The sequence below is a fragment of the Coptis chinensis genome, chromosome 8 (genome assembly GCF_015680905.1).
Source record: "Coptis chinensis isolate HL-2020 chromosome 8, ASM1568090v1, whole genome shotgun sequence".
Lineage (NCBI taxonomy): Eukaryota > Viridiplantae > Streptophyta > Magnoliopsida > Ranunculales > Ranunculaceae > Coptis > Coptis chinensis.
In genome coordinates this window covers 506956-522611 of record NC_141463.1, presented here as the reverse complement: position 1 = coordinate 522611, position 15656 = coordinate 506956, and the positions used below count along the sequence as shown (strand labels likewise).

Below are 15656 nucleotides of genomic sequence, written 5' to 3'. Positions count from 1 at the left end.
ACATTACTCACAACCCTCAACTGGTGTGTTTTGGCAAATCTTGCTGAAACAGTGAGTCAGGTATATAATTTAAAGAATAATTAATGGGAAATCGGGAACTGGATAATCTTTGATGATCCAATATAGTAAATCAAGCATAATTTATTTTTACGTCATGCTTGCAAGGACAGTACAGATGGATAAGTAGAAAATTGGTATTACACACCACATTGGATAATTAAAAGAAAATAAAAAACTAGATTCAAATACATTGAACTGAGCTCAAAGAGTAATTAACGGAAAATCGGAAACTTTATACAAATACAATAAACTAAACTCAAAAAGTAATTAACTATAAATCGAAAACTGGATGCAACTGTATTAAACTAACGTCAGAGAATAACTAATGGGAAATTAGAAATTTGATGCAAATCCTTGAAAAATATTTAACGGTAAATCGGAAACGGTATGCAAAAATGCATCAAACAAACCTCAAATAATAATTAACGATGAATAAAAAACTGGATGCAAATGCATTGAACTAACCTCAAAATATAATTAACAAGAAATCAAAAACCAAATGCAACTGCATTGAACTAACCTCATAGAATAATTGACGGGAAATCAGAAACTACATGCAAATGCATTAAAATAACCTCAAATAATAGTTAACGGAAAATCAGAAATTGGATGAAATTGCATCAAACTAATTAAAACCTCAAAGCATAAATAATCATAAATCATAAACTAGATGCAGATGTATTGAACTAACCTCAAAGAGTTATTAAGGAAAAATTGAAAACTTGATGCAAATATAATGAACTAATCTAAAGACTAATTAACAAATATAGAAACATCAAAAAATGGATGCAAATGCACTGAACTAACCTCAATGAATAATTAACGGGAAATCATAAATTTGATGCAACTGCATTGAACAAACCTCAAAAAATAATTAACGGGAAATCGAAAACTTGCTGCAAATGCATTAAACTAACCTCAAAAAACAATTAATGGAAAATCAGAAATTGGATGCAACTGCATTGAACTAACCTCAAAGAATAATTAACGGAAAATCGAAAACTGGATGTAACTGCATTAAACTAAAATCATATATTAACTAACAGGCCGGGAAATCAGAAATTGGATGCAATATCCTTGATGAATATTTAATGAAAAATCAGAAACTGGATGCAAATGTATTTAAATAACCTTAAAGAATAGTTAACTAGAAATATGAAACCGGATGTAACTACATTGAACTACCCTCAAAGCATATATAAATAACCGGAAATTGATTGGAAGCTAGATGCGAACTAACTTCGAAAAATAATTAACGGGAAATTAGAAATTGGATGTAGATGTATTAAACTAACCTCAATGAGTAATTAATGGAAAATTGGAACCTTGATGCAAATGCAATTAACTAATCTCAAAGAGTAATTAACGAAACATTGAAAACTAGATAGAACTGCACTGAATTAACTTTAATGAATAACTAACGGGAAATCGTAAACTTGGTGCAACTGCACTAAACTAACCTCAAATAATAATTAACGGAAAATCAGAAACTTGATACAACTACATTGAATTAACCTAAAAAAATAATTAATGGGAAATCAGAAACTATATCCAACTACATACATTGAACTAGCCTCAATTAACGTAAAATTGGAAACTTGATGCAAATGCATTAAACTAACCTCGAAACATAGTTGTATTATATATAGGGAGAATATAATATCTCGACAAGTATAGTTTTACATTTTAAGTAGTGTTTATTATAATTATTTTATTATGATTGGGAATGTCTTGCTATTTAAGTAGCTTCAATATCATCTTCGCCACATTGAGCATTCTCACAAAATTTCAATCAAATTTCTATTATTAAACATAACAACAAAAATAAATCGATGGGTTTTACCAAGATTTGGTGCTTTCTTTTGATAGAGAGTGGTGCAAGAAATTTAAACAAGTGATTAATATAATTTTCATATCTCATAGCTATGAATAGTTGCTAATATTTTTTAGAATAATTTAATATAACGACACCCGTTCGTAGGACGGGTTCGAAAGCTAGTCTTAATATTAAAGCTCCCACAAGGGGTATTTTTCAAGCTCTATTAAAATTCCACGTCATCTTCTATTAAAACATAAATTTCTCTCCTATTTGAAAGTGGAAATCCTTTTTTACAAAGAGAATTCATCTCCTATTATAACGGGAATTATTCTTCTATTAAAACAAATTCTAGCACTTTTAATTAAAGCGGAATCCTTCTCCTATTAAAACATGATGTCTCTCCTAATTGAAAAAATGGGTTTTTAAAACTTAATTAAACATTCATTAAAAATAATTTGTTAGAAAATTAAAACGGGTTAGCGACTAAAACGGTAGTCTCAATTTTCTAAAAAAAATCTACATATTTTCAAAAGAGCCGGTACATATGTACGGGCCTACAAGCTAGTCTTAATATTAAAGCTCCCACAAAGGGTATTTTTCGAGCTCTATTAAAATTCCACATCATCATCTCCTATTAAAACGGGAATTCCTTTTCTATTTATTAGACATTTCTAATTAAAACGAGAATCAATTTCCTATTAAAACAGAAATTCTTTCTCTATTAGAAAAAAAAAAGAAATTATAATACTTCTAATTAAAATGGGAATCTTTTTCTTATTAAAACGGGAATTCCTTTCCTATTGAAAAGGAAAAATATAACATATCTAATTAAAACGAAAATCATTATCCTATTAAAACGGAAATCATATTTCTAAATTAAGTCAACAATTAAAACGGGGTTAAAAAATGGGTTTACAAAACTTAATTAAAACAATTTGTTAGAAAATTAAAACGGGGTTTTAAAATTTAATTAAAACAATTTGTTATGAAATTACAATAAATTAGCGACTAAAACGGGAATCACAATTTATTAGAAAATTTCTATATGTATATAGTTATGATTGTTGAACATGTTTTCAAAAGAGCCGGTACGTATACACGGGTCTACTTTCTAGTTGAAAATGATAATCTTAACACAAAAGAAGAAATTATGATTAGAAAGAGGGGCGAGTAATCCTACATCAAGAACTTTTGTGGAAATTTTAGGATTCGAATCCTTATAGTCTCTCCATTTTTCTGCCAATTTTTTTCAAATCTTTGGGGGGTGGGGTTGCACTCCCCTGGTTCCATCTATGAGCTCAGGCTTGGCTCATTTCTGGCCGACTCAAACTTGTTTGCGTTCCAAGCTTAGCCAGGCTACAACAGATTTTAAGGCCAACTCAGAATTTGCAAATATTTATATCACGTATGATTTGCTAGGCGCTTACATATTAAAACATTTATTTTTTCTTTATATGGCTGTAACTAGCATTTCTTGTTCGAAAGTAGGCCATCTCGTTTCAATTTTCAATTTTTGGACAGAAACTATATATTACCATCGACGTGAGACAACCAAGAGACTATTTGTCACAAGTAGTTGAAGATTCTTAGCATCTCTTGTCATTTTATTTATTATTATTATTATTTTTTCTTAATATATATATTATTAGCAAATTGTATTGATATGTTGAAATATATATAAATACATTACACATCAGGTCAGTTGAAGGAGAGGACTGCACATCATTATAAATAGCATATATTTCCTACTAGATAGGTCCTATATACATTTACCAATCATATGCACAACACCCTGGGTTAGTTTACAAATCTATAGATCCCATAAAAAGGCATGCATTTCCGATTTGGTGACCCAGTTTGGTCTCCTTTCAAACAAGAAAAGGCATAAATTAAAAGGCATTTCCCATTTCCGTTTTTCTTAATAGGGAGGCATCTGTAAATGTTATGAGATGGACGAGACAAAATTATAGGTTCTGCCGTTTTGGTGAACTCTAAGAATAGAAAAACTGAACTTGTCCAATTTCCATGCATGCAATATTACGAAGTTTTCCACTCATTTGTTACAAGATCCGCTCCTACATCCGATATAATGGTTCAAAGACAACCTTCCATTCCATGGGAACCTCTTTAAAATGATATCTTTCTGCCATTGTGGAAAAGAAGAACCAAACCACCCAAGTAATATTAAGATGACTGATCCCAATACGTCCGAGGTAGAAAGAATTTTCAAGCGTTTTGACGCCAATGGTGATGGCCAGATCTCGTCTGCTGAACTTGGCGATGCATTGGCACAGCTTGGGTCAGCTAGCACTGACGAAATTCAGAAAATGATGAGTGAGATCGATACAGATGGTGATGGCTTCATTTCGTTCAATGAGTTTGCCGAATTTCATCGTGCAAATAGTGGATTGATGAAGGATATTTCCAAGATATTCTGATCATTCTTGTGTGTTTTCCATATATTTTTCTTTTCAAGAGTTTGCATATTTCACTCCTTATGTATTTCATGGCTTTTACGAAGGCCATGCTTTGTACGTAGCATCTTATCATGTTATGTGTTTTGTTACACACTACAAAAATCAAGTTTGTGAAAAGAAGAAATATGCATTTTTTTATTTTTTTTTGGTAAGCAAGAAATATGCATTGATGTTTCTTTAAATTTTCTTGATGGATATTGACCACTTGATTTATAATAAATTTAATTATCAAGCAAAAAACAAAAAAATTTACAAGAAATTTCATTATTTCTATGGCTTATTGAATACTGAAGATTATTTTCCCAGGTGTTCGCCTGAGGCCTGTCAATGGACAATAGTGGATTGTTGAAGTATATAATCCAAGATACCGTAATCTCTAATAGTAAGTTTTTTTTTTTGAAATTTTTGCCCAAGTGAGTTCTCATCATAAAACAGGACCACATCTCATAACAAGGGAGCCAGTGAACAAAAAGGCCTTGTTCCTCCTTGAAAGGAAGTTCATTTTTTACACAGGCACAATCTCTAAGACATTTTTACTATGTACATGTTACACCCCTTTTACGTTTCACCTTGCGCTCTCTCTACCTTTTCGAGCAAAAACCACAATAAAGTATAAATACATGAAAAATGACAAGTGAAAATGAAGCCAAACTGTTATTATGTGTTTGCTTTCAACGGCAGTGCAAGTTGTTGTCGTCCTCAAGGTCCGAAACTCCTAGCATGGCTATGGCGAAGTGGCTCTTCATTTCACTCTTTGTTTGTAGATCGTGTAAATGTGGGTAACAATCTAACATCGATCCATACTCTGTGAAAGACTTCTCCCTGTTCGAGTAAATACTCTCTTCTAGTCCTCGCAGTATTGAAATGACTTGATCGATGCTTGGCCTACAGCGTTCTTCGCTATTGATACAGGCTGATGCTGCTTGAACCATCCGGGATATTTTTCTGGAATTGCGTTTACTAAGCTTGATTCTTGGATCAAGCAACTCTTCCGTGGCTGCTTTTTGCAAGAGTGGCTTTGCCTGCAATAGTAAGAAATAGGCTGTTTAATTTCAGCTTGAGTTTTCTAGTTATGGCATGACCAAATACAGGAATCTCCTAGTTCATGGGCCATTATCATAACAATTAGGAATTTGCACAAATATATCAGCCGGATAAGGCCATTTAAAAGTAAGTACCTAGCTAGCTGGAATTAGTAGCAATTGTCTTGTCCTTGGGGATCAAGACCTTGCTATTTATATGCAAAGTGATGAGCAGTGGACATTTCTATTTATCCTTATGACATCCTGTGATCTATTTCTTTTCCTTGAAGAAAATCTAAATCATCCTCATCCATTTAGCTAGGCAACTTAACTGAACTAACCATAAAAATATGTGTCATTGTTTTGCGATTTGTTCTCTCATTTGGCTGAATACGAACCATCTAACCACTTCTACTTATATATGTTACAAGACTAACAAGTATTGTAAAAAATGTCTAATGTTTTGTCCAAAAAATAGATATCATCTGAACCTGAATGGAAAGTTCTGAATTCTCCAACCATATCATTAAAAACTAAGCCATGTCTTCACCTATCTCAATTGTAGACGCCCATTTTGTTTACAAACATTACCTAGTTGACAGTGACCTGACCAGTATTTTATGGAAAGTGTGAAATAGAAATATATTGGGAGTCCCTATTGCCAAGCATGAAGGTTGTCTTGCAAGTTTAAACCTCCTTTTCTAACGTACCTATATCCAACTACCTCTCCTTTCCTGACTTTTTTTACTGATTTTGTTATACAGTCGACTTATTTGTTTACAGATTTTGTTTTTCTTATTCAAGTGTATTGAGTATGTGTGTGCACACGATTCTTATTAAAAAAAGTGGACGGATATTAAAAATATGAAAGAAAGATCGAACTGAAACATACCCATAAGACCAAGTTCTCATCTTCTAGTGTTTTCCGGGCTTCAATTGGCTTCCTTCCTGTTATTAGCTCCAATAAGACCACACCAAAAGCGTAGACATCTGTTTTATCAGACACTTTCCCATGCTGGAAGTATTCAGGAGCAAGATAACTGCACATCAACATATCATTCACAAAAAAGAAACGAATTACTAAATTAAGTCAGTCCCACTTTCCATCCAATAAGAACATGATAAAAAGCACACACACGCACACACATGACAGTGTAAATATGTAATGACTATTCTATATAGGAAGTTCTTCATACCCAAATGTTCCTTTAACTGTTTTACAAAGAAAAGGGATTGAAGGTGCTGGAGTTGATGTGGCCAAGCCAAAATCACATAGCTGCATAGACCATATAACACTTGGATCAAAATATAAACATATACCAACAAAAGTCTAGTACAATTATCTGGTTCAACTGTTAATTGATAGAAACATTCACACTAAAAGAACTCAATTCAAATGACACACTTCCTCACCTTTGGTGTGTTCCTATTAGAGAGAAGGATGTTAGAGGGTTTAACATCTCTATGAACAACACATCTATCGTCTCCATTATGCAAGTAGGCTATCGCCTCTGCAACCCCAACGGCAATCTTAAACCTTACAGACCATGGAAGCGAATAACTACCCTTTTTACCTCTCTTCTCTACAAATAGATATATCATAAATCAATACAAACTAATCGAAAATTAAACCAAATTACGCCCAAAAAGGATAATAACTATACCATGGAGATGATGCTCTAGACTTCCACCAGAAACATACTTATAGACCAAATATAGACCTTCCTCTGGATCAAGACAGAACCCAACAAGAGGAACAATATTCCGATTGCGCAGCGAACTTGCAATGATCAATTCGCGACAAAATGCCTTTGCAGACTCCTTATCTTCCTTATCTAATCTCTTAATTGCAACCCCAGTTCTCCAAAATCCAATTCTCCCTTTAAATACACAGCTCATTGCTCCTCTTCCCAAAACTCTACCTATAGACCCCACATAAACAAAAATCCATCAAAACTCTAAAAAAAAAAGCAACTTGAACTAAAAATTTAAAACAACAAACTCCATTACTTACCTTTACTGAAATTCCTTGTAGCCTTACGAATCTCGGCGTAGCTGAATCTAACTAATGTATCAGCCATTGGAGATATATTCCTTTCTAATGACTCCATTCTTCTCCATTTCAAGTCTTTAGGAAGAGATTCATGCAACCCAGTGTCTAAATTCACCAGAAGTACAGTTGAGTTACAATTCAATGAGTCCAACTCAGCTTGTGAACCAAAACTGAATCTAAAAGAAGAATGTACTGAGTGTGGATCATTGGGTGTGTTTTCAACACTGTCAGAAGTAGTTTCTGAAAGTAACCAAGCTTTGTTATGTTCAGAAACTTGTTCATTCTTCACTTCAAGATCACTTTTTTCATGTTTTTGTTCCTTATTTGCTGCTTGAAAACAACCCAGTCCAAGTTCCCAAACCATTTTCTGTAAAAGAGTTTTAATTACTCTACTTGACTCTACTTGATCAGTGTACTTGTGTTGTTGTTCAATGAGTGGGATTTTTTCAACTAGTAGTTGGTTTTTTGGAGGTGGATGTTGTTTTGAGTCAATGCTGCAGGGGCTACTTTGAGTACAAGTCATTTGAAAACAAAACAGAGGAGAAGCTCAGAAACCCAAAGCTCAGAAAAAGTAAAGTGAGTTAAAGCTAAAGTGTTGATTCTTCTGTGCTTTGCTTGAAATTCAAGTTGAGGATTTCAAGAAAGTGAGGGAGAGATACAGAGAGAGTTTGGGGTGTGTTTATAAATTGGGAATGAGAGAGAAGTGTGGGGTGCACGGTGCAGGTGAAATGATTCCAAGAACATATGGTGGAAAAACAAGTTGGTGGGGGATAGATAAGAAAAATATTGGGAAATGTTATCATAGTCAGATATACCTTATTGAATCACCTATCAGGTTTGTGTCATATGAAACAAGATGGAGGTTAAGAAATACAACAAATTTAATTAGGAACCGACTAATTAGTGACGAGAAATACTCATGTCGATATCAAAATTATCAAGTGTATTTGTAAGACAATGATCAAGTTATTTTTAGTGTAAAACCCCATGAATAACTAAATGGGAGGTTCTATCAGGACATTTCCAATGGGGGTGTAAAATTACACCTCCACATAGGCGCTACCTAGGTATCATTAGGATTTTACAATTCTAATTATAAATTATTGTAGAGTCCATAAATATCCACTCTCTATTGTTTCTAATGGAAAAGTGTAAAAAAATTCAATTTTAAACTCGGACGTCACTTGAAGTGATGTACGAGTTTAAAATTTTTAAATTGTGACTTTAGAAATAGATAGATACGACACTCTAAGTGACGTCCCAATGTTTTTTACTCAGACGTCTGTTCGAGTGTCACCCAGGCTTTTTATTAGTTGATAGTGAGAGGGGAATTCTCCACCCTCTCTATCAACTAATACTCTATTACCTACGGTATAACATCCCATTAGAAAGTTTTTTTTATATTTTGGGTGTAAAATTTCCACTCTATACGGTTTATATCTCTATTGGAGATGCCATAACATATTTATTATAGGTTTTGTTAAGTATTTATAGTGCTACTGTGTAAGTAACTCTTTGTGTACTCCTCAGAGAAAAAAAAATCAAGTGTATTGAGGATTTGAAGTTTGATGGAGGAGAAAGAGACAATGAAGAAAATACAATGGGACAAACGGACCGAGAGTTGATTTTTACATCTTGTCCTCATCTTGGTAACAACTCATTTAGCTCGTGGATTATCTTAATGGAAAATCAGGATGTGATATTGTGATCTCTAGTCAGGGTCGCAACAAAAAAACATAGTCATATACTCATATTTAGGTGATGTATTAAGATTTACCAATTTGAACTACAAGTGTACGTATTATGGGAAATATTGGCTACATATTGATATTCTTTTGTTAAGTAAAAACTATGTATAAAAGAATATAACGCTATGAAGTCTAGAGTTGAAAGTCTGTCCACTAATAAATAAGAATTAGGCTGAGTCATGTTTGTTGCTAATTTTTAAACTCTCCTCAAACTTGCTAATTGTTTGGACATTATAACTACTGTTTGGTCACCTCTTATTATAACTAGATTATAGAAACTTTATCAAAAAAAATAACTAGATTAGAAATACTTTTAAGAAATTTGTAATAAAACTTTACAATTCTCAGTTCCAGCCATATCCACATCATTTCTAATTCCAAATCCAGTTGAGAGGTCCATTTCATATCGATGCCATGAAGCATTAAAGCTTAGCTGCCTAGGGTCGTTAGTTCACCCTCCATGCCTCCAACACCCTTCCAACCACAACTACCTCTTTCTCAATTTTCATTTTTCCATTTCTCCACTTGTTCTCCTTCTGACCTATAAGTGCTCATTGGTGGCAACCGTTCTTGAATAAATTTGAACATACTATTTGAGACTATCCTTACGTAACTGCATATGTTATGCCATTGGCATAGTCAAATACTTTGAAATTACCAGAATTTAGACGAGTCAGAATCGGATATTTTTACGAAATGTTAGTATCGTTCAGGACTTTAGTTTGGAATACTTTTCGGTGCTTTGGCATGTGATGCTTCATGCCTTCATGCTGCACAATTAAAAGACTGAATTTCAAACATGTCGACAAAATGGATGCCTATGCATTTGTTAACTATGCACACCCTGGCTTGTTGGTTCATCTCCATACACCTGTGTATTCTATAGTGTCCTAACCAGGACCCATGCATAATTCGTGGTTAATTTCTACAGTATTTTAAGAGAGATTGAGATCCTACAATGGACGTTAGGAGGAGACATTGCATCTCTGCTTTAACCCCCTCAGAGCCAATTTAGTGGATTCGGACGCATGCAGAATCTGTTTTTGTCTATAATCTAACTTTAACTCATTGAATGATTTGCAACCACCATCATATCTTTATCTCCACATCATATCATTTTGGGACCATTTTAATCAATTTTTTTTTTAGGGATAGGACAAATTCATTACACGAACTGATTTATGGTTTTTGCTCTTTATTTGTGTGGGTTCTGCTTTGCATATTAGTTCGAAAATCTGGTACGGCGGCATGTTCGATCTACAGGGTTGTCATGACTCATGTCCAAGCTCCGAGTGATTAATAGTTTTTGCTTTAAGAAATAAATATCATAGTGGTGTTGTTAAATATTTACCATACGAATTATAGAGTTTTGTTAAATTCACTTGCCAGTTCTACGGATCGGTTTAATTCTTGCATTTTATTGAATGAATTTTAATGTGCATTTTGTTATTGCTTCGTCATCTTGGTCATTTTTTTCCTACACTGTTTGCTGAGGGCATAAGATAATTGATTAAAATTTATAAAGCCTATTAGTGAATGGTCCCTAACTAGCAATACAAGATCATTTGATAAATAAACAACAGCCATTAATTTGCTGTGTTTTGTGTTTTAATGTTGTAATAGGGGTTAGATAATCAAATAGAACAAAAGGAGGAATGACAGAAGTAGACTAAGATAGAACATCAATTCAACTCTCTCTGGCGGCTGGAGGAAGAAGAGAAAGAAAAAATTTGGTTGGTGACTACAAGTATTTATATAGAGGTTCAAGTCGCTCACAAAGAGTTAACTAACCAATGTAAAACTAAAACAATAATATAGATTATAAAACTGGTTTCCAAGAATTTACCAACCAATATGGAACTATCACACAAAAACAAAGAGAGAAAAAACACACTTATTCATCTTCTCAACCAAACTCACATAAGTAATTTGAAATACCAAAAAGAGAATTCCAATACTTAATCTCTGCCATGATTGAAAAAATAAACACCTAATTCTTATTGCAATTCACATAAATATAAACTGGACAGGAAGAATAATATAACCAATACAATACATTCACGTTGTTTTTTAATGAAATTTGGGCTACTTATTTGAAGAAGCATTTGAATCCAATGAGGGTGAGATGTCTCTATAAATATGAGTTGTGGAACTAAAAAATAGTACACATATATGCGGTTTCCCCACGTATATAAGTAGGTTGGAAGCACCATCTGATTGTAAAATGTAAACTTGTCAAGGCTCAAGACAAACAAGAACAATTAAACAATTCTGCATCGAACAGTCCTTGTTCCACGGTGAGAGAACATATAGCACTATTTCCTTTTTAATTTTTTTAACATGTAGTTCTTGTTTTGGCGTTCAAAGCATGTTCAAATGTATAAAATGCCCCCTTTGATTTTGACTCAGAAGTCCGAACACATGATATGTTACATGATAATGAGCTTGATTAAAGGGTACCCTTGAATCCCTTGATTAAATCAATAATTGCTGTGTGGAAAGTTATTTTTTTTGTTTTTGATAGGCTGTGTGGAAAGTAAGTGATTATATATTGAGAGAGTAATTAGGATTTAGGAACACCCAGTCAACTAGTCAAGTCCCTATTTTCTTTTTTTTATTATTCTTTAAGTATCATTTCCACATGGGAGCATGGGACCATCCGACCATCACTATTTTACGGATAGTCACGTGAAATTGTGAAATGATGTTTGAGATTAAATATGGTGATTTAATTGGGCACTCGTGAAATTGGATTGGGCAAACCCACCCCCGCCCCACCCCCACCCCCAAAAAAATATTATGTCATATTACAAGTTTGTCATTAAAGTCCTGGCCGAACAACCAATTCAACTGGTTTCGCCATAACGAACACTTCGAGTCGTTTGAATGTACACTCAAACGGTCTCGCCATATCGTTTGAGTATATATTCAAACGATCTCAACATGTCATTGTAGTATATACTCAAACGATTTCACCATGTTGTTTGAGTGTACATTCAAACGGTTTGCGCGTGTCATTTGAAACAAAGCTCTCAGGTTTTTAGTTAGACGATATGGATAAGTCGTTTGGGCAATCTCCAGGACAACATGGTGGGGTCGTTTGAGGACTCTCTTGGGCGACATGCTTAGATCGTTTTGACTAAAAACGATCAATTTCAAACACAATCTCAAACAAGTCAGTGGGTGAAGTTTATTCGAAGTGAAAGTCAATTAATTAAATTTTACTCGAAGTTTACTTTAAAAAACACAATCTCAAACAAGTCAATTAGCAGTGAAGGTCGAATTTATTCGAAGTTTACTTTAAAAAACACGACTCGAATTGGTTGAAGTCGCCAACTTCAATTCTCATTGTTGATTCACAACTCAACACTACTCGAAGTATGAACATGACAGATTTTTTTTTTTTTTTGGGTTCAGTCTCGCGAGAGAGATGGTACCGGCTAAAACGGTTTGAAAAAATGGTAGCCGGTATGCATTGAAGTTTGGGGGTATTAGGCTATTCTTTGTTGGACTTCGTTGTTGGGCTTGGACTGGAGGCTGCCCAATCGAATTCCAGTGGTGCCCAATACAGGACTCTTAAATATTTAATATTCTCACCTCACGAACATAGATGAAGAGTGACTTAATACTCCATAAAAAGTAGAGAAAGGGATTTCGTTCCAGGTATAATTTGTGCTTGTCAAGGAAAGGCTTCATTCATGCACTAAACAGTTAAAATCAGATTTAATCGAAGATAGTATATCGGAGGTTGAGCAATATACATTTCTCCGATTTCTCTGGTCTTACTCAGTTGGCGATTAAGTCGGTTATATCGACCAAGACCCCGATGGGTTCCAAAAAATAGTGAGAGAGAGAGAGAGAGAGAGAGAGAGAGCATAAAACCATATCTATTTTGAGTAGTGTATGGGTTGAAGGCGATGGTCAAAACGTCAAAGTCAACATTCTCTTTTTGCACAAAAATACTATGGTGTTTGTCAGTATATAGTTGTTTCATGCTATACTACTTTTCTAAAAGGAAGTAGACAAAATGGGATTAGTACCCCTTTGGTAATTAAAAGGGTAGTGGAATAATAGTTATTCCACATGTGTCCCTTCTTTAGTTCTTTATATGGTTTACACTCTTTTTTTTATTTTGAAGATTTTTGTATTCTACGGCAAGCAATTACCACAAGATAGTACAATTGGCGGCATTGATATTCCGCGAAAAAGCATTGCCCACAAAAACTTGTTGCCGTTTTTTTTTTTTTTTGAATTTGAAAGCTTATGAAATTCCACGGCATACAACTCCCGCATACATATAAAACTTACGATGCAATATTTCCGTGATATGATAGTAACCATGGATATTTCATATTTGTTGTCGTGGGTGGGTGTTTGTTTTTTTTAACATATTTTCGCGGAACATATTTTCCTTGAGATGGCAATATCTAGGAAAATTTTATGCCATTGGTAATTTTTCTTTTTGAAAATACTTCTAATTGAGAGGAACGGGATAGAGTGATCGTGACTTTTAATGTCAAAGTTTTCTTATTTGAATTGAAGAAGTAGCCGCAAGTTTTTCTTTTTGGATTTTTTGTTTTCCTTAGGGTATTGGATTTTGGATGAGAAATAAATGTCGGGGTGTATAGCAAATGTATGATTAAATGGAGGGTGCTAAAACCACTGATTTATACAAAGGGGTGTATTGGGCTATTGTTGTTGGGCTTGGACTGGAGGCTACCCAATCGAATTCCAGTGGTGCCCAATACAGGACTCTTAAATATTTAATATTCTCACGTCACGAACATAGATGGAGAGTGACTTAATACTCGATAAAAAGCAGAGAAAGGAATTTCGTTCCAAGTATAATTTGTGCTTGTCAAGGAAAGGCTTCATTCATGCACTAAGCAGTTAAAATCGGATTTAATCGAAGATAGTATATCGGAGGTTGAGCGATATACATTTCTCCGATTTCTCTAGTCTTACTCCGTTGGCGATTAAGTCGGTTATATCGACCAAGGACCCCAATGGGTTCCAAAAAATAGTGAGAGAGAGAGAGAGAGAGCATAAAACTAGATCTATTTTGAGTAGCGCATAGGTTGAAGGCGATGGTCAAAACGTCAAAGTCAATATTCTCTTTTTGCACAAAAAGACTATGGTGTTTGTCAGTATATAGTTGTTACATGCTATACTACTTTTCTAAAAGGAAGCGGACAAAATGGGATTAGTACCCCTTTGGTAAAAGGGTAGTGGAATAATGGTTATTCCACATGTGTCCCTTCTTTATATGGTTTACACTCTTTTTTTATTTTGAAGATTTTTGTATTCTGCAGCAAGCAATTACTGCAAGATGGTACAATTGGCGGCATTGATATTCCGCGAAAAAGCATTGCCCACAAAAACTTGTTGCCGTGTTTTTTTTTTTGTTTTTTTGAAAGCTTATGGAATTCCACGGCATACAACTCCCGCATACAGATAAAACTTACGATGCGATATTTCCGTGATATGATAGTAACCATGGATATTTCATATTTGTTGTCGTGGGTGTCTTTTTCTTTTCTTTTCTCAAGTTGTATATATCCGTGATACAATTCCCGTGAAATGATAATAGTCGTGCGCGGAACATATTTTCCTTGAGATGGCAATATCTAGGAAAATTTTATGCCATTGGTAACTTTTCTTTTGAAAATACTTCTAATTGAGAGGAACGGGAGAGAGTGATCGTGACTTTTAATGTCAAAGTTTTCTTATTTGAATTGAAGAAGTAGCCGCAAGTTTTTCTTTTTGGATTTTTTGTTTTCCTTAGGGGGGTGCATTGGATTTTGGATGAGAAATAAATGTCGGGGTGTATAGCAAATGTATGATTAAATGGAGGGTGCTAAAACCACTGATTTATACAAAGGGGTGTATTGGGCTATTGTTGTTGGGCGATATACATTTCTCCGATTTCTCTAGTCTTACTCTGTTGGCGATTAAGTCGGTTATATCGACCAAGGACCCCAATGGGTTCAGAAAATAGTGAGAGAGAGAGAGAGAGCATAAAACTAGATCTATTTTGAGTAGTGCATAGGTTGAAGGCGATGGTCAAAACGTCAAAGTCAACATTCTCTTTTTGCACAAAAATACTATGGTGTTTGTCAGTATATAGTTGTTACATGCTATACTACATTTCTAAAAAGAAGCGGACAAAATGGGATTAGTACCCCTTTGGTAAAAAGGGTAGTGGAAAAATTGTTATTCCACATGTGTCCCTTCTTTATATGGTTTACACTCTTTTTTTTATTTTGAAGATTTTTGTATTCGGGGAGAGTGATCGTGACTTTTAATGTCAAAGTTTTTCTTATTTGAATTGAAGAAGTAGCCGCAAGTTTTTCTTTTTGGATTTTTTGTTTTCCTTAGGGAGGGTGCATTGGATTTTGGATGAGAAATAAATGTCGGGGTGTATAGCAAATGTATGATTAAATGGAGGGTGCTAAAACCACTGATTTATACAAAGGT

The 15656-nt window shown here is 34.2% G+C and overlaps 1 protein-coding gene across 1 annotated transcript; it reads right to left on the bottom strand.

Annotated features, from left to right (window-relative positions):
* Window positions 1-4777: 4777 nt before the first annotated feature.
* Window positions 4778-8143, bottom strand: LOC147479142 (putative serine/threonine-protein kinase PBL7). The gene is made up of 6 exons (XM_086575792.1): window positions 7393-8143; window positions 7043-7300; window positions 6792-6961; window positions 6575-6654; window positions 6271-6418; window positions 4778-5378 (listed from the first exon to the last, which is right to left on the bottom strand). Exons 1-6 carry the CDS (start codon window positions 7952-7954, stop codon window positions 5028-5030), a joined length of 1569 nt encoding a protein of 522 aa, XP_086431918.1. The 5' UTR covers window positions 7955-8143; the 3' UTR covers window positions 4778-5027.
* Window positions 8144-15656: the final 7513 nt, after the last annotated feature.

What these genes read in the sequence shown, in the direction of transcription:
- LOC147479142 (XM_086575792.1), bottom strand. Translation starts at nt 7,954, where the DNA reads ATGACTTGTACTCAAAGTAGCCCCTGCAGCATTGACTCAAAACAACAT. An exon ending in TACAAGGAATTTCAGTAAAG is followed by an intron (nt 7,301 to 7,392) that starts GTAAGTAATGGA and finishes TGGGGTCTATAG; the next exon opens with GTAGAGTTTTGGGAAGAGGA. An exon ending in CTAATAGGAACACACCAAAG is followed by an intron (nt 6,655 to 6,791) that starts GTGAGGAAGTGT and finishes TGGTCTATGCAG; the next exon opens with CTATGTGATTTTGGCTTGGC.